General features: G+C 35.2%; 2 protein-coding genes across 4 annotated transcripts in view; one reads left to right on the forward strand and one right to left on the reverse strand.

Moving 5' to 3' along the window:
• The first annotated feature begins 1,420 nt into the window (after positions 1 to 1,420).
• On the forward strand, positions 1,421 to 2,703 carry LOC123681725. The gene is made up of 3 exons (XM_045619978.1): positions 1,421 to 1,580; positions 1,638 to 1,820; positions 1,903 to 2,703. Exons 1-3 carry the CDS (start codon positions 1,517 to 1,519, stop codon positions 2,112 to 2,114), a joined length of 459 nt encoding a protein of 152 aa, XP_045475934.1. The 5' UTR covers positions 1,421 to 1,516; the 3' UTR covers positions 2,115 to 2,703.
• A 140-nt stretch (positions 2,704 to 2,843) lies between these two features.
• Positions 2,844 to 20,268, reverse strand: part of LOC123681726 (probable G-protein coupled receptor CG31760) — a 90,184-nt gene continuing 72,759 nt past the window's right edge. For all 3 annotated transcript variants that reach the window (XM_045619981.1, XM_045619980.1, XM_045619979.1), the window contains 9 exons: positions 19,101 to 19,218; positions 9,273 to 9,405; positions 8,333 to 8,486; positions 8,172 to 8,281; positions 6,500 to 6,714; positions 5,127 to 5,265; positions 4,970 to 5,075; positions 4,771 to 4,914; positions 2,844 to 4,570 (listed from right to left, as the gene is read on the reverse strand). In XM_045619981.1, coding sequence (XP_045475937.1) covers positions 4,388 to 4,570; positions 4,771 to 4,914; positions 4,970 to 5,075; positions 5,127 to 5,265; positions 6,500 to 6,714; positions 8,172 to 8,281; positions 8,333 to 8,486; positions 9,273 to 9,405; positions 19,101 to 19,218 — 1,302 coding nt within the window. In that variant the 3' untranslated portion in view covers positions 2,844 to 4,387. The remainder of the gene's footprint in view (positions 4,571 to 4,770; positions 4,915 to 4,969; positions 5,076 to 5,126; positions 5,266 to 6,499; positions 6,715 to 8,171; positions 8,282 to 8,332; positions 8,487 to 9,272; positions 9,406 to 19,100; positions 19,219 to 20,268) is intronic.

Raw genomic sequence — 20,268 nt, forward strand, 5'->3', positions numbered from 1 at the left:
CATGGTTTTTATTTCCTTTTTGTATTTCATGTGCATTCAAATGATTTTACATAATGTTCTAAACCCAAAAAAGTTCTGCATCATGAAGTTGCGGTATTTTGAACGAAATAATTGAATATTAAGTATGCTATACATTCTTCTCGAAATTTAAACATTAGATCAACATGAGATCATAAGAGAATCTTTCATCTCTATCCATTAGGTACATACCTTAATTGCAAAGTTCAAGTGATGACAACATAATCGAATTAAGAAATTAGTTCATCTCTCGTCATCTTTTTAATTGGTTGCTAATTAAATTACTCAAACTGAGCGCTTGCGTATTTTATTTATAACGCGATTGAGTAAGGTGATTTTTTTTCGACATTATAAATGTGGACTGATTTGTAACATCGTGTGAAATTTGTAATGAATGTATGAGTACTCTTTCACTATAGGTACTCCCACGTTTTTGTCATGTTTTCTGTAATTTTAAGCCAGCAATGTTCTCAAACGATATTGGGATATTGTCCCACTCACTGAGGACGAATTCGATCCCAAATTCGAGTATGTCCGTCCGTGAATAGGATAACTCTCGAATGGAAAACCTAACTTGGAATTTCAAGGGTAGATTTGAAATTCAAACCCGTTAATGTGCAAAATCTGATTAGGAGTGCAATAACAACTACAAACTTTGTGCACAATTTCATTTATCAGAACCATAGAATATTATTGCAGAATATCGAAAAAATGTGGAAAGCACTGACGTGAAGGCAGGAGCTAATTGCGCCCTTACACCACATAATCATTGTTACAGCACTAGGAGTTTTATGAGGATTTTAAGCGTTTTTCAGTTCAGTTCATTTTTTATATTTTGTGAATTTCCTATGTTCATTTGTTGATTTGTTCTATACATGAATATCATTCCTGATGGGATTAATAAAGAATATAATATTCAATACCTACAAACAGTTTTGTAGTCTCCAAGCGCACTATTGGCGCATGAATGAACGAGTGGTCAAACTCAAAAGCTTCGGAATTAATGTCAATGTCAATACCCTCATTTTTGTACATAAGTTAATACCATTTTTCTTGTTCTCCAAAAAAATTTAACCTCGATATCTCTGAAAAAATAATCCCTGGATCATATATAACCCATAATAATTGGATAATCAGATGTATTTGAAAAAAACTTCATAGTGTTCTTAACATTAAAATCAAGATCATTAAAATGAATTTATTTCAATTTCAAATCAAGCAAGTATCTACCTTATTCCAACAAAATATTTATATTTTAATAACCGGAAGAAATTTTGAAATTGAGATACAATATTAATTAACTACGCCACTGTAGTTGACTTTCTGCTAGGAATTTAATTTTGATACAGTTGTTATCAATGGTTGTCAAATTAAAGTACGCCCAAGGTATTGCGCAGGTGCTATTTAAATTCCAATAACAACTAATGACTCCTAATTTCTATGACAACAAACAGAAATATTCGTTTAGTTGAGTGACTAACTAGTTAATTATTTAAATATGTGGACGAATTCTGTATACTTATTTTTATTTCTTTTGTTTTTATCATTGCTTTCTAATATAAGTAAGTATGGGTAGCTAAATTCTGTGACCTATTACTTATATACGATATATTTTTTAGGTGAGGCAGTTAAATGTTACCAATGCAGTTCAAGTGAAGATCCTAAAGGGCAGGATAATTGCGGAGCTTACAGAAAATTCGATGAGAGGGAACATATAGCGATAGAATGTAATAGTTTCGAGAGTCATATGCCTGGATCGTTCTGTATGAAAATTACACATCAGAGTCCTAAAGGTTATATATGTAAGTGATTCAATAAAAACATAGTATACAGTTCTCAATTGCTATTTGCCTTGTTCAATAATGTAATTAAAAATTTTTCAAGGGGATGGAAGGTGGAGACAGGTTATGAGAAGATGTGCTTCGGTAGCAGAAACTGGGGTCACTGGAGTGTGTAATTGGGGAGTTGATGAAGATGGCATCTATTGGGAAGAATGTTATTGTTCCGAAGATAGATGTAATTCGTCAAATAAAGCTATAGGTTCTTCCATTAGTATTGTAAGTGCTATTTTACTGCTACGATGGTTAAGTCGTTAGATCAATCTTTCCATTTCAGTACTGTACAAAACCATACTTTCATAGATTATTTTATTGAGAAATCCGAATTTTAGAAATGTAAATCTTCTATTTTATCTTTTTCTATCAAATACAAGATGAGGATCCATTGTCATGTTTATACATATTACCATTGTATATATTGCAAAGATAGTAATTCAGAACGTTAGAGTTTGGTAAACATGATAATTGATAACTTTGTTACATTAAATACTTTCTAGTATATCAAAACATTTAAATTTATAGATTGAACTAATTTAGGAGAAACCAAGTATAAAAGTCCTTAATTAACTCCATTTAATTCTCAATAAATTCTAGAATGACAGATATGTAACTTACCGGGTATCTTAGGGACATTATGTTTTTGATATTTTATATATACCGATAGAACTTCTACATAACCTCCAAACTTACATTTGTGAAAGTATCGAATTGCTAGATCTAATTGGAGACTTTGTTATATTTTTTCCGTCCATTTTGAATGAACTTATTGTTAACTATATAGACTTATTTATATATAGAATGTTTTTTGGAATTTTATACCTTTTTTAGAAATAAATTGTCAACTGAAGTATAAATTTGTTTCTAATTTCTGATGAAATCAATAGTTTGAGCTATGGAATTAAATTAATTGCTCAAAGCATCTACTTGTTGAAATATGGAGAATCATGCGCTTTTTATATCAGGTTTTCGAAATTATCAGAGATAAAATGATATTTTCTTTACATTTATTCAACATTTTTTACAAATATAGGGCAATATAATTTCAATAAATTGAACATTTAGTTTCAACATATAAACATTTTGACAACAAATCATGTTATGTACTTATCAACTGTGCAATCGACCATATACATTTTAAATAAATTAACAAATATTAATATAGGATGTACTTACCCACCAATTGGCTAAACAACATGCAATGAGTAGGTAAGTATTTTATGAATTTGATAACAGCTTTGTGATAATGATATTTGGGATTTTTTGAATCAAATATAGGAAAAATGTTTTGAATATTTTATATATTTCAATATTATAACGACTTATGTATGAGTAAGGTATATATGCGCTATATTATTCGCTTTTAGAATTCTATTCTATTTCAATTCCTACTTCTACTCAAATATTTAGTCACAACACCAACACGATCAGCAGCTACTTTTTAGTAAAAGTAAGCTTATTTCTTATTTTCACTATTCAATGCCATCATGCCCTATGTAATCACAACCTACTTGAGTCTTCAATGATTTAATATCAGAAAGTTGAGAATGGTTGAGAAAAATTCAGGCTTAGTCTAGCAATATAATACAAAGGACAAAAAATTTGTTCTAGGGCTCAAGATAATTTTTCATCCAAAGTATTCATAACTTACACATTAAGACATTTATTCTATAACTAGTATAATACCACCATATATATTTCTTGATACATGAAAAATGTTGAAACGAGAAGGATACATCTAAATTTTTCGAATATTTGATCAAAAAATCCCAGATTTTCAATATCACTACTCCGTTATCCACCTTCAACATGATCTTGAGCAAAATAATTCCATTTTAGAAAACTGTGATATGTATCTAAATTCTTTTATTGTCGATTGAAATCATGAGAACATAAGTTGTTTTTAATACTTGAAGCAGTCTTTAGATTTGGCACCAATGAATTACAAAAATTAACTGATTATTTCACTGTTGATAAATTTTTCAATTTAATTTTTTCTTCTAATGAATTTCGAATATTGTCGCCCACTGTCTATAATCTAGGAAAACTATCACATTCGAACTGGACTGACATTATGCTTGTTGATGAACTCAAAACTTGCAAGCCAACAAAGTTTCTCTAAATTTTCTGATTTCATCTAAAGAAGCATAAAAATATTCGGAAATGAATTGTAAATAGTGAATGTTGTTTATGAATGATACAAGTAACAAATTACATCATCACAAAGTAATTTTTGCATACAGTCAAAAATCTAGTATCTAACCACATATATTACATTTTATCACACATTTATTTATGAAGCCTTAATGTTTCACCGAAAATCAGTGGTATTCTGTTTATTGTAACATTTCAGAGACTTCATTCTCCTTCTAATTCAGCAGATAATTGACAATCGATTCTTCGGCTTCAGCTAAAGGGCATCCTCTAGTCTTTGGAAATAGATTGTTGATAACCACAGTCTTGGGCCTCAGGTGACATCTATGTGACTTTTATTTTCCTTCGTCTTACTCAACAGATTAATTGACTATCGGTGATTACAAGTCTTCGGCTTTAGCTAAAAGGCAACCTCCGGTTTTAGCTGAAGGATTGTGGATTACCGTTGGTGCATTGACACTACTGAAGTAACCACCAGCCTTAGGTTTCAAGTGACGGTTGTTTACTTGCATATGAACTATTTTCATAAACTCTATTTGAGCTGCTAGTTTCTGGATTTCCTCCTTAAATGAGGAAGTGAGATAAAGTCAATATATCATAAAGAATATCTACATTCAAACATATGTCTGCTGCATCTACTCCCGAGTCGTAGTCAAGAGATTCAGACTAATGTGCCGTTGCCAATCTCTTATGTACACGACTCGGCAGTTGAAAACAGCTGAGACTATAGGTACTGGTGTGAAATTTGTTAAAAAATTTTCACCTTGAGCTCCTCATTCTCTTGGTACAGGTCTGGTGCTTCTTCTGGTACTAGACCAATGCCATTCAATGAGAAAGATGCCGACACTCCTCTACTCCTAGCCTTATTATCCCATTGATCTCCCTGACCTCTTAGCACACGGAAAACCTTGAAAATTAGTTTCTTCAGTAGAAAATATCACAATTTTTTTCTCGAACCTTACCTTTGGGCCGAAAACCAAAGTGATTGTTGTCGAAGTGGAAAGCTGGGTCCTTATAAAACCTAAAAAGTACTTTATATTTGGCCCTGCTCGTGGGAAGATGAAGAGACTGAAAGTTTTTTGGTGAGTAGAAGTTTGTTGGTACCACTTTTTAACTTACTGGAAGGCTATCATCATGATGTTCACTATGGCAATGTTGTAGATAGCGTAACTGATCAATCTGGCTTCATTGTACAGAGATTCAGCATTTCTAACGTTGTAACAGACTCTGATACCCCAAGCAAGAAACAGGACTTCTCCTGGAAAATATGATGCAGAAAAAATCAGTTTCATTCGGAGAATGAATAATAATAGAGGTTCAATTTTGAATAGCGCGCTATCTAGAAACCTGGAATTTTTTTGACATCTGACAAGGGAAAACTACACTATTAATCAAAATGGAACGATACACACGCTTCAATAACATATTGAAAATGTTAAAATTCTCTAGAAAAATGGTGACAATTTTTGGTGTTAAAATTTGAGCTGGTAATGGGACAAGTTAGAGATGTGAAGAATAAAAATGATGAGCGTCCCCCCAAAAAAACGGAGAATATTGCTGCTGTAGCCCGTAGTGTCGACGAAAACCCAAGTTTTCAGAAATTCCTTTGGAATTTATGAAATTATTGCTAACAATAATTTCAAATCAATCGCCCGGTATTTAGCAAATCGTCTTAAAAACAAGAATGTTCCGATTGTGTTTTTCTTATTGGTTGAGTATTCTCCGTTCCACTTCGGGGGAGTTTTTAGTTACAACCATTGGCTGCACCTATCACTTCTTAATTACTTTCTAATGATTCGCATAGACCAGTGTGATCCATAGGGGTATTATTGAAATGCATTTTTACTTAGTTCTAGTTCGTTGTGTGACTGATATTTTTAATGATTTCGACTATGATGTTTGGCAAAATTCTATGGCTTAGGTAAAAAAAGATGGATATTTTGCGATCAAATCTATTCCTCCATTTACTTTTAAAGTCAGTAATGATACGAGTTCTGAAGAAAATGATTTCGCATCCTAAATATCATAACACTGAAGAAAAAATTTTTGGTGGAATACGAAAAGGACTAGGTGAGATTAACCAACAAATTTTTCATTACATTTTCTGATTTTATCAATATTATTACTAGTTTGAGTAATCATGTAGAATAGAGCTTTGATCTGAAGAATATTTCCATAAATATCATTTAGTGATTTTTGTATTGAAAAATGTTGTTTGTCAGAACTGATTTCTTTAAGGCAAATTGATGAATTGACAGATGAAGCCGTGGCGGAAAGTTCGGAGTACCAACATATAATAATAAAATATAACCATGAAAACTGTGCGTTTCTGATATATTCTCGCACGATTTCGTTCTACAAGATGTGGAAGAATGAACGGAATAACCACAGAATTAAAGAAATACCTATATAGAATGGTAACAACATAGGAATCATTGGATCATTCCAAATGAAATAACTTCATAAGTGTTCTCTTTGTTCAATAATCTCACCAATGGCTAAACTGTGGTCCCACCAATTGTAGACACATTGTTTAAACCGCAGGCCTTCGTTATCCAGTATATCCTCAGCTGTGGGGGTATCAGAGACAGTCCAGGTGCCGAGGTAAATCAGCATTACCAACAAAATTGGAACCATCCATTGGAGTAATTGCTTATCTGTTAGTTTAACTTTATGAGCGGATTTGACTCTGTACGTTAGGGAAACCCTGAAAACAACAGAGATTAAGTGATAATAGATTGTATAATGCATGGATTTAAGACGGAAATTAATGAATATTAACGTAGATATAAGTGCAAATTAACACTTATTTTGTCCAATTGCAACTAACACTTTATGTCTATTTATATTAACCCAATGTTCTAAATGAAAATATACTAACTGACAAAGAAACTGCAACAACCAGAAGGAGCTGTATTTTAATTTTTTTTTGTAAAACATAGATACCTAGCATAGCAAGCAGTAAATGATTGAAATTTGGAGAAAAAACGAAGGGTTTATAATATATTTGAATAAATTGGTAAATAATGTGTTTGTCCTTCGGGATTATCTATACACTGCCCAACATGTCTCGGCATTGGTCTATCTCTTCTGAGAGATACTATTCCAAGCTACCTGTACTTCATGTCTCAGAGCCGCCAAAGTCCGTGGGGGCTGGGGTAAATTTCCAAGCCTTCTACCCATGATGCTCCAAACATTCTCTATGGGCCAAAGATCGGGAGATATGGCCGGCCATGGCAAAAGATTCACATGGGTCGCTTCGAAAAAGTTTAAACTAACCCTGTCAACATGAGGTCAAGAATTATCTTGCTGAAATATTGGATTCTCGAGCCAGTTAAGGTAAGGGAGAACATACGGCTTCACTATTTCTTGAAGATAACGAAGCGCTGTCACGTTACCTCGAATAAAGTCTAAAGGTGACCAATTTGCATGTGCAATAGCACCCCATACCATAACGCCTACTGTCCGGTGTACATGACGCTTATCATCAAACTGAGGTTCACGTCTTTTTCCCCGACGTCGTCTAACTCTTCTTCGGACATCATGTGCACCCAAGGAGAATCGAGAGTCATCAGAAAAGACGACCTAATGCCATTCCACATTCCAATGTTAACGTTCTCTGCACCACTGTAATCGTTGCCGGCGATGCTCAACCGTCAGAGGTAACACAATATGGGGTCGATAATGCTGCAGTCTAAAAGCGGTAAACCGTTTGGACAGTTACAGGATGGCCTTGTTCTCCTAACCACTCATCACCCAAAGATCGAGTTGTCGCAAATCGGTTTCTAATGGTCATAAGTCTTAGACGTCGATCTTGAAATTCATTTGTGCCCCTTTGACGTCCGGTGCCTACTCTCGGTGCCTACTCTTCTCTTCTCTCCGTTAACAACAACTAAACATCGAATTTGGATCTCCTCGGTTTGTTGTAAAATTTAAAAACTTGCAAAAAACGACTACAATACATATTTAAGTAACAAAAATTGTTTGCATGAAAAAACCTTCACGATTTTTTTCTCCAATTGAATCATTTACTTCTCGCTATACTATCTATGTTTTACCAAAAAAAAATTCAAAATTCAAACAGCTCCTTCTGGGTGTTGCAGTTTCTTTGTCAGTTAGTACATAGAGTACCTACACTTAATCTATAATGATCATTGAACTCACCTCCATGTCTTCATCAACAATGCGGTGTACGTTATGCAGAAGCCCAAATGTCTGGACCACTTGGTTGCTATACAGGAATACGTATCTAAGACGGGAAAAATTGCTGCCATCTAAAATTTCTCTTATAAATATTTCGAAGTTCTCAATGTCTTTCTATTCACCTCAAGGTACATTGTAGCACATCCAAAAAGAGTTATACTTAAAAATATCGGGCTAGCTACCTTGAACACCTTCAGTCTTTTGTGCTTGAACATGAAAATGTTCAAGATCATCGTACAAGAAGCACAACTGACACTGAAGACTAACAGAGTAATTCTGTGAAAAAATACTGCAAATATTAGGTACACATTGGTTTATCAGTTTTTTCTACTAGAAAAATTCTCCAAATACGAAATTTATTCGATAAGAAGCAAATAGCCAAATTAAAAGATTGTAGAAGTTAGAAGAACATGATAGCCTCTCTGTGATATTGGAGATATCGGTGTTTTTTCAAAGTGGAATATAGAAAAACTCATAACTAATTGGACTAGAGCCGTTCAGTGAAACTGTGAAAAATTCAGGAGTCAATTTTTTATCCTCAAGCGATTCCAAACAAGGTTTGTTTTCGAAAATACAGGATCAAAATGGCACAACTTGGATATTAAGTTATTTGTTAGAATTCTTCTTCAGTTTTGGTGAACATTCCAAAGCGGAAGCTTTGGATTCAAGGCTATGTTGATGAATTTTTGAACGCATGTAAAGTACCTATTTAATAAATCGAGGAAAAACAGACATTATACGGGAAATACAAAACATTACAAGACTATACTTCGTAACTTAGATGTCTTGAGATACTAGTATCTTGAAAAAGTTTAAAATTAAACTGGCGACATTTGAAGGGACTAGCCTTCTCGGATTTTAAAGATATAGACGGTATTTCACTTGATTTCCGCATTGTTTTCCATGGCGCCATTTCATTAGATAGCGCCACCTACGGGAAAAGGGAAGTACCGAGTTTGGCTCGCCAGAATTCTATTAAACAGAATCTATCCAATGGACATACTAGTTTTTTAAGACATCTTTTCACTTTTGGTGCGATATGGTTAATATATGTATATTTACCTAAACGGCCAATTGTAAGTTGCTAAACACGGAGATTGATCTATACATGTATGACATCCAGGTTCGCATTTTTTACATTCGAATATTAAATCCCATGTGTCGGTTATATTTTCCTCCTTTTGCTGCCAGGCAACTAAAACATAAAAACAAATTCATTATTAGGTAATAGCAGAATGTAATAGAAAGCAACAAAAGCCTTGTTGGCGTGCAGACGTTTGGCTGGTAAGACTTGGAGATGTAACCCATAAATACTGCGATGGATGTACGTCAATATTGTGATGTCGATAATAACCTATGGGGCAATAGTCAAGCATGTCAGAGCAAGTCAGTACAGTAAGAAGAAAGCCATTGATACAATACGAAGGTTAGTCTGGAGCTATGAGAACGTGTTCAACTAGGGCATTGGAGATCATTACAGATCTCACACCTCTTCATTTATAGTGATAGAAAGAGTGGCCTATGAGGCCACTCTAAGACTATCCAAGAAAGGTATGGGAGAAGTAGGTCTTATATAACATACCATCGGCGAACCTTCCTAGTGACGAGATGATAAAGAAAGTTAGCATCGAAAAAGCTTCATTACGATACTAAGTTGAAAAAATATTAGAAAAGGTCCACAATCCCAGCTCACAAAAAAAAATACCAACAAATGGTACAAAGATGGTTCCAAAACCACGACGGAGACTGTTACTGAAGTATTCAGGACTGGCACTAAATGCTCATTATCTTTAGGCAGCTGTCTAAGTGTCTTTCAGGCAGATATACATGCAATAGAAAGATAAGTAGATTTTAACTTAACAAGAAACTATCAGAAATGTGATAAAGCGATACATTCTGATAGTCAGGCTGCTTTCAAAGCACTGAGCTCACATATCATCGATTCCAAAATGGAATTGGAATGCCCAAGAAAACTCAATGAATAGGCAAGAGTAATAAGGTCTTTTAAGTCTGGATTCCCGGCCACTCGGGAATTAGAGGGAATGAAGAGGCCAACACACTTGCCAGAAAAGGGGCACAAACTCCTTTCATCCTTGTGGCATTGGCAAATGTATCCACAAGAAACAGTTTCAGGAGAAGGAAAAAACCGGAAGAGAAATGCTCTGGTGGAATATTCCTGGTTTGGATCATTCCAAAAAGTTTCTTTGAAAATTTGACAATGCCAGATCCAAAAAGTATCTGGATCTTAGCAAGAATATACTACATCTTCTCACAGAATTCCTCACAGGGCATTATTTCCTTAGGAAACACCTCATAAAAATGGGCCTAGCAGAAAATGACGAGAATAATTGCCACGAATTTAATTGCAATGAACCAGTTGAGATTTTTGAAGAAACTGTATCATGTTGTATTATTTCTCAGAAATTATCAGTTTACTTTTATATTTTTTTGGAATCATATGGGATTCAATGTAGCATATATCTTTTCATCTTGCCGAATCTGCAAAAATTGCAGGTAAATGAAAAAAGTGTTATGTTTTATGAGAGGCATCTATGGGTAAATTTAATGTTAAACTTGAAGACCCAACCTGTATATTATATTCTACAAATCCTTAGTTAAATATTTCCATAGAAAAAGTTGAGAATTCGTCGAAAATATATTTGTTTACAATGGAAATAATTATGCATATCACAAGTATCGATCACCCAATCCCCAATTATATAATCCCAAACTGAACATGCAAATTGCTCAATACCGATACAACATCAACCAACATTCAGAGTGTATCGCGTAGTTAGATTAAATCCATAGCATCGACAGAACTAAGCCAACCTACATATCATGAATAATTCCTCAACTTTTCGAACAAGGATATTGTTATTATTACCGAACAATCGGGAGAGCAAGAGATTATTCCAATTTCGGCTTCCGGTTCAATTAAAATGGAGGAAACATCCACCATCCTAGGGATTCATGAATAAACCCGACAACAAGCCCTCAACTACTACAGATCGTAAAACTGTGCCGCTCCAACAACTCCTGGAGCTGTTAAATGCTACTTTTATGGGAACACGTTACGTGGATGATGTTGGTAACATTTCAGTGAGTTTTATTGCGTTCTGTAGACGGCTCCAACTTATCAAGAAAGACATACAAGATCGTAGGTTGCTTTCTAAGATATACGGCACCGGAAATTGGGAAACAAATTGACGTGAAGTTGAAGGTAGCCTTTGCGTGTTTAAAGTTGTGTTGTACCAAATTAGCGAAAAGAATATCTAAGACTTTGCTCTATGCGATACTTTGAGTCCATTGGACAGTCTACACCTCAGAGTATAAACATAGATAGTGGGAGCATATGTCATTTTCAGTAAGCAAATTTTGTCCCCAACATGAACTATCAAATTTGACATTAAGCGCGCGGAAATGAAAACATATCAGTGATACGATATTTCACTCAATTCGCGAGTTTCTGCAAAACGAACGCACTTCTTATGTCCCATAGTGAATTAACAATTCATATTAACTCAAAATATATTGAAACAAACACCTAAATGTATCAGAAATTCAGAAAACAAACTTCAAGCGCGCCAAACGCGTGAAACAACCGATGACACTAGGAGAGCAAAAGTTGCCAAACCTCGCATTTCAGCATGTATATAAAGGGTGTGTTTTTAGGGCTATAGAACTTTAAATTGCAATAAAACAACGATGGATTATTATCCGCAAGATAATCTTGTGGCATTACATTTCAAATATGATTTCTGGCATATGACCGCCTCGGCTGGCTCGGATGTAGTCCAATCTGGACGTCCAATTTTCGATGACTTTTTCCAACATTTGTGGCCGTATATCGGCAATAACACGGCGAATGTTGTCTTCCAAATGGTCAAGGGTTTGTGGCTTATCCGCATAGACTAATGACTTTACATAGCCCCACAGAAAGTAGTCTAGCGGTGTTAAATCACAAGATCTTGGAGGCCAATTCACAGGTCCAAAACGTGAAATTAGGCAGTCACCAATCGTGTCTTTCAATAAATCGATTGTGGCACGAGCTGTGTGACATGTTGCGCCGTCTTGTTGGAACCACAGCTTCTGGACATCATGGTTGTTCAATTCAGGAATGAAAAAGTTAGTAATCATGGCTCTATACCGATCACCATTGACTGTAACGTTGTGGCCATCATCGTTTTTGAAGAAGTACGAACCAATGATTCCACCAGCCCATAAAGCGCACCAAACAATCAGTTTTTCTGGATGAAACGGTGTTTCGACATACACTTGAGGATTAGCTTCACTCCAAATGCGGCAGTTTTGTTTGTTGATGTAGCCATTCAACCAGAAGTGCGCTTCCTCGTTAAACAAAATAAACTGGACGTAGTGCGCGATACGTATTCCGCACAGAATCATTATTTTCGAAATAAAATTGCACTATTTGCAAACGTTGTTCTGGCGTGAGTCTATTCATGACGAATTGCCAAACCGAACTAAGAATAAATCACTTGACAGCTGTTGAATCGGTCGCCATCTTGAACAGTAATGCCAACTTAAAGTTATATACCTCGAAAAAAAAAGCACCCGTTAGAAAAAGTATTAAATGCTTATTATAAATTCGACAATTAGGAAAGATCGGATTCCAAATATTCAAATTTGCATATTCAATCGGCAATCTCTCAAATAAATATATACACTCATGAAGATATAGTAAAATTGTGGATTTGAAAATATATCACAATCCCACAACGTAATCTTACCATGTTGGGGATATGTGAAAATTGCGTATTCCCCCTTTATTATTATTATTCTATGGTTCATTCCCAAGGACAACACCCCAGAGCGTTCACTTTCAGAGTTGCCAACTTTTAAAGAACGACGCAGAACGTGCCCAGTTTGTCCAAACGATTTTTACCAACATTGGCATCTATGCGTCAGAATAACTTTCAAGGAACTTATTTCCAGAAAACCGGAAAAACCTCCTCATGATTCCTCAGGAGAAAACTGGCCACAACTTAGGCAGAAAAGAAAGCTAGAAACATAAAAACGTCATTCCTACCCAACAAACTTCAGTTGTCACCTGAATTCTGATCGGGAATTCAACGAAGGGAACTTTTTGTGACTGCGCTTATGAGAAAAGGAACAAGTGACACTTCAACAGCTGTATACAGCTCGTGGAAGAAGACTTTCATTTCCTTAGGGTGTCAGCTGAATGCTAATATGGATTCAGCTGAGCATGGGGGTTCGTAATGTTTTGGTAAACAACATTTTTATGGAAATGCTCTTGTTGAACGGCGGGGATTCTGAGTTGTAATTAGAGAAATTCTGTACTGTTATTCAGGGTTTACGAGTTTGATATAAAGTTTGAAACTCTTGGTTTTTGCGCTCATACTCCTGGTTTTCGTTTTACCCAAAATGTCTGCAAGTTTCAGATTTCAAGTTGAGAATGTTAACTGATTGGATTCGCTGTAAACATGATAAATCCAACGGAATGTGCTAGAGACTTGAACTTTTCAGGGTAGGGTTGGAGTCCTAAATATCTCGGTTAAGTTCGTTAATGGGCAAAATGAGTTGGATTGTTGCTGAGTTATATACATATGAAATTTGTTTTCTCAATTGTTAAAATACTCATCCGATCGAACTGAAATTTTATAATCAGGAGATTGCATCGTTGGGATACCTTTTTTTCTGTAGAATTCAATTATCTCAAAATATATAAGGTGTATTCAAAAGAAATCTGCTTCTGGGAGTCACTATCGATGTTTGTGGCCTGGAGTTGTCCTGATGGAACACAATTCTTCTCCTATTGGCAGAAGCTATCCGCTTCTGGGCGATGGCTCCCTTCAGACGGTCCAATTGTTGACAGTACAGTTCCTAATTAACAGTTGCGCCATAGGGAAGCAGCTCATAATAGATAATTCCCTTCCAATCCCATCAGAACCTTCCTAGCCGTCAATCCTAGCTTGGCCACCTATTCCGCCGGCTCACCGTGTTTCTACCACCACCGTTTTCGCTTGACGTTGTCGTAAGATATCACCAGTCACCAATATTCAACAATAGGTCGATTTTGTTGAGATTCGCAGATGGAAGTTCGGTCTTCGGTCGGTTTGCTCTTGGTCAATCCAAACAGTGCTCACATAATGGTTGGATTCGACAATGTCCTTGATTTCATCAACATTTGGCCTTTCAGTGCGTGGTGCATCTTTGACATCGAAATTACCGGAACGAAATCGACGAAACCATAATTGTACGTGATTGGCTGTTACAGTATCAAGACATCAAACACTATTCACATTTTCAGCCGCAGGGCTTGCTTTTTGGCCTTCATCGAAGAAAAACTGTAAAATATAGCGTTATTTCTCTTTGCTAGTGTACATATTTGTCACGCGCTCAAACTAAACTGAGTCAACTAATCACAAAACTGCAGGAAAAGTTTTTGTACGAAATCTCATCTTTCTAGCGCCTTCTAGTGGAACCCGATCTGACTTATACAAGACAAGATACAGTAAACTAAAGCCATCTATTGGAAAAATAATAGATTGCTTTTTACTACACCTGATATACCTAAATACTGTTCAAGAAAACAATGGATTGATAAGTGATATTCAGACACTTCTTCATCGACAACAACAGATAAAAGATGCTCCATGGAAATAAATTTAGCTCTAATAAAGAAGTTATTGCTGAAGTTGAAGCCTATTTCGAAAGAAAAGATGAATCTTTCTACAAAAAAAGTATTGAAAAGCTAGAGAAGTGTTGGAGTCTTAGAACCACTCTTGAAGGTGACTATATGGACGAGTAAAGTGAAATTTTAAGGAAAAATGTGCTTTCACTGGTTAAGTCCGGGACTTATTGACTTATTATTAAAGTGTTATATTCTAGGAAATGGTAATACTAGTCTCCAAAATATAAAGTTTGTGCTATAGATTTATCTTCCTGATCTTTCATATTGTTATGTTATTGTTTTTTCTTCTCTGTTATTTTTTCTTCTTTTTTTTATGTTTTTTTCATGTAATTACTATCTAGATTGTGTTTTTAAGGGATTCAATAACAAAAATGACAAAAGAAAGAAGGAATCTCCGTGGAGTACCGAGCTCATTTCAATTTCATCTTAAGTAGACAAATTCGAATGCAGGTGGCCCTTCTTCTTGAAAGAACAGTCTTTCGATCAATTCCCTTTGCAACATCACTTTGAGACAAGGGAATTAAACGTAGGCATGTTCAAAATAATTTGGCCTAGATTATCAGAACTCTGAGTCAGTATTTTGTTGGAAATGAAATGAATGATGTATTCTCTCCTCTTCTCTCTAATGATATTTTCACATTTTGTGGAAAAGTAGAGGGAAAAATATTGTCATTTCCCGTTCGTCTTTCTGTACTCTTTACGCATTTCTTTTGAACTCATTGATATTACATCCTGACATACTGACTTGCGAGTACTGTATATTGTTTCTATTGATTTGAGCGTGAAGTCAATTGAAACATTTATTTTATCTATTTTTAACTACCCACAGCAGTTTTATTGATCAGTAAATGACACTTCATCAATACTGCCTTTACGTGCGTCAACCTCATGGCGTGTAATCGAAACAACGTATCAAGAATTTCTAATGAAAAAGGGGAATTTTCATGTTGGAAAATACCCAATCTACCCTCCGACCACAGCCAATCAACTTCATACTGATTTCCATCAAGTCGCGTTCAAAGTTCCTCAACTTCTATGGAAACAAATAAGGACTAAACTCAATGAGCGACTGAGAGCGAGAAAAACGATTGAGTTGCCATGAATACCCCTTGTTTTTTTTACACAATCAGGATTTAATGAAAACCGGAAATAATAATGGTGCGAAGAAACATTCGAGCTTTTAATATCGCGCTTAAATTCGCTGAGGAAGGGTCTTTCAGTTTTTTTTTCCCGGAGGAATATTGGAATTCTGAATATCGAATAATATCGAAGATATTATCTGGAAAATTATTTTTTCGTTTTTGGTTCCAACAATTTTTTTACGGGAAATATGTTGATTCTTGATTGAAATGATGGTCAGATATTTTCCTCAAAACTTGAAGAGATGTTATAATTTGTTGAGAGAATTGAGTAGGTTGCTGTTGAACAGTGGAATGTACCTAGTCATAAAAACCAATATCAATTAGGTTTGTATCAAATGAAACCTTAAAATTATTGAAATATCCTTGTAGCTAAAATGATCTTTATCGTGTCTTGATTAAAACCTTCCTTCAATCTAATGAACAAGGAAATTTGGTGTTCGGGATGGAGTTCTTGTAATGTCTTCAACAAAAGTCTTAGTGTTGATCCTTCAGAGAAAGTTCTAGGTTTCAATCTTTCTGGGAAAATTTGGTGTATTTTAAATCGACTTAGGCCTGATCATGGTCGTTGTAATAGTATGCTGTTCAAATGGCATTATATTGATAGCCAACTATGTGAGTGTGGTGTAGAAGAAACCATTGACTACTTGGTGAATACTTGTCCATTTTATAAATTTTATGGTGGTTTCCAAGCTATCCATTCAGTTTTAGATTCTTTTTTAGAAGGGATCGCTAACTTCAAATCAATATAATGAAAACTAATATTTAGTACTCCTTTCTGGTTCTTTTTTTTTTTTGTTTTAGGATTTAATTATGAAGTCGTCAACCGTTGATGAAGAGAAAGGAGAAGAGCTTTGTATGAAGAGGAAGAACTTAAATATAAATATGTCAGCTCATTCTGTAAACGTATACACAAACCAGTCACTACACCTATACGGGGATACAGAGTTTTTGCTGAGGTTTTTTATCTGTTCTTTTGTATCATACGTTGAAATGTATGATGCCCCGTTTATATTTCTACTGCTAATACTGAAATTACATCTACATGCACATGCTTTGTTGTTTGAAGTTTATAATTTTTTGTATTGCTCTATCTCGAACGACCATATATATTGTAGGTGTTCAATGCCAGAAGCAGAGATGAAATCCCATTGGTTGAATAAATATATCGTAGATGCTGTTATTTGAATAATTCCTTTTATTACAACGTCACTTTGAGGGAAGGGTGTACACGTAGGCGTGTTTAAAATGATTTGGCCTAGATTATTCGAATTGTATGGCAGTTAATTGAAAGGAAATAGGCTTAGTACAAAAATCATGAAAAATTCAAAATAGATCTGTCAAATAAGAGATTAATTCTAGAGAATTATGAACAAATTTGACTAAAATGCGACAACCTATTAAAAAACTTCTCAGAAGTAAAAAACGAAAGCCTCATTCTTGGAAATGGAAAGCTCTCTCTCAATTTAAGTTCGCTCGAAGTTACTTTGGACTGTCATATTGAATTTCCAATATCCGATAAGAAGTCGAAAATGATATCATTGAATCCCTCTGAAAGTTAAAGTAAACGATTGCCTGGTGATAATTCGAAATAGAATCGAAAGAAGAAAGCTCCGTACAGACGAATTATTGGACATTGATGTCCTCTGGGAAGAAACGTAAGAGGCTTTTGATGCGAAAATAAATACGTTAACTCCTAAAGAACTCCCGAAACATAGACTTCAATTTCGGATCTGAGTAAACCTCATAAAAGATTCATTCAACGCGTTGGATCCTTAAGAAAATTCCCAATTGGTTTAAAAAAATAACGAAATTGGAACATGAGATTTTCATTTATTCATGAATGGATTCAAATAAAACATCCCTCCACAAAATTTTTAGATATTGATATAAAATTTTATGGTGGTGTTATGGTTAAAAAGTTGATTAGTTAGTTGCTGAATATAAATAATAGTATAAAGTCATAATTCAAGCCATTTTGATGAATATACTAAAGTTGTTATATGTATATTGTTATACCAGTACCAGATCGCACTGAGTTACGATTTTGCAAGTAAATATGAAATAATAATTCCAAGCTTTATATGTAGAATTTCGTATGTTAAAAGTTTGTAGATTCAACTGATATTTACGTTTCCTGTTTTCTTTGTGATGTAAGGATTCATCAAGCCAAGTAGCTTGAAATTTTAACCAACTACTTGACTTGAAAATCAAGCTCGTGAAAAATTACACACTTGAACTTGACTTGACTTGATTTATTGCTTGACTTGATATCAAGCTACTTGATATTCCTTGAGCTCATATGTACGCGTCGTACTGCATATATTTCTGTAATCTCGTGCGAGCTTAGACTAAATAAGGGGATTCCTCGAGCGTCGAGAGGCTGAAGCATTCGCCAGTGTGACTTTATTAGTAGTTTTCTCACATTCCTATGAAATCTATTGGTAGATTTTCTTCTTTCCAAACTTGGCCAAAATGGCCAAGGATTTTTATCGACGCCAGCATCTTCAGCTCCTGTTGAAAAACAATTTTCCAGAGCTGCTCTTACAGTTACAAAAACCCGCAATAGGTAAGCTGAAAAATCTATAGGTAAGATGCCTCATGTGTCTAAGATCCTGGATGCAAAATTATGAAATCAAACAATCTTCTCAATATGAAGAAACTTTATTTTTCAATTATTTTTTAATTTTTTACTGGTTTATAGTGAATTTATGTTTCTATTTCAAAAAAGTTTTATATTTCCGGTTCTTTTACAATAAGTTTAATACATAAAAGTGTTTTTTGCAAGGTTCCTTCTCATTCAATAATTTTTTTCTTGATGTGACACTACACAATGAAACTGCTAAAAATCAAGTAGCTTGATATGATTCAGATATACAAATCGTGGAGTCGATGGCCCCCTTTTTCACAAAACATCATCGCCCATAAAACGAGAATAGAATTCATTTCTACGTTATATTGCGTTTCATATAATAAGCCTTGTGAATGCAACATTATATGGAAAATTCAATTATTTGATCCAGTTAGCCCAAATGAATTGGATTTAATCGAGTTAGTGTCATTATTTTCACTCACCTTCCACCAGGGTTCCATTGAACAGACCCCCATGGTGTGGAGAGTAATATCCGTCTCTACAGATGCATTGGTAGCGCCCTCTGGACCAGTTTGGGGCGATGTGGGAAGCATAGATACACTGGAAGAAACGCACATCGTGAAAATAATGAAATAAATCACTTGTAGTGGAATATTGGTTTTTACGCCATCTGTGTTCCAGAATGACAAATGTTCGGGAACGATCTTTTTCCGTGTTGCCAAAAATGGTCTGGAGATTTCGTGAATGGTTTCAATGATATAGTTTAGGTGATATTGAAGGAATAAAAATTTTTCAATACTTGTACATAGGCGTATAACTTTGCTTCCGCCGTTCTTTTTCGAAATTCGAGGCTTTATTTTTGAAAACTGGTTATACATTTATGATTCACAGTATTGTCCATCCCTGGCTACTACTTTCTCCCATCTTTCGGGCAGCGTACGAATCCCGCGTTGAAAAAACTGGTCATCTTTTGAAGTGATCCACGAATCGATCCAATTTTTTACTTCTTCATAAGACCGGAAGTGCTGGTCAGGCAGGCCGTGTGCCATTGATCGAAACAAGCTATAGTCCGAGAGAGCAACGTCTGTAGAATACGGTGGGTTTGGTAGGATTTCCCATTTCAACGTTTCCAAGTATGTTTTAATTACTTCCGCAACATGGGGTCGAGCATTGTCATGCTATAAAATCACATTATCATGTCTCTACTTGTATTGCCGCCGTTTGTCTTTCAATGCTCGGCTCAAACGCATTATTTGCGTTCAATAACGATCTCCTGTGATTGTTTCAGTCGGTTTTAACAACTCATAATACGCTACGCTAAGCTGCTCCCACCAAATACTGAGCATGACCTTGGAACCGTGAATTTTCGGTTTGGACGTCGACGAGGAAGCATGGCCTGGATATCCCCATTTGAAATGGTTTGTGGCGTCACTCCCATTTCCCAATGATCCTGGCAATTTTTGTTGCGTTTGACACGAATCAAAGTAATGTCTCCAATTCTGTATATTCGAAAACCTTCTATCTTCTACTGCCATACTGGTCTTCGACGTCAAAATCACCGTTCTTGAAGCGTTGAATCAACTCTTGGCACGTTCTTTCTCTAATAGCGGCCTCACCATAGGTATTTGAGAGCATTAGATGAGCATCAGC

Source organism: Harmonia axyridis, chromosome 6, assembly GCF_914767665.1.
Source record: "Harmonia axyridis chromosome 6, icHarAxyr1.1, whole genome shotgun sequence".
Classification (NCBI taxonomy): Eukaryota; Metazoa; Arthropoda; class Insecta; order Coleoptera; family Coccinellidae; genus Harmonia; species Harmonia axyridis.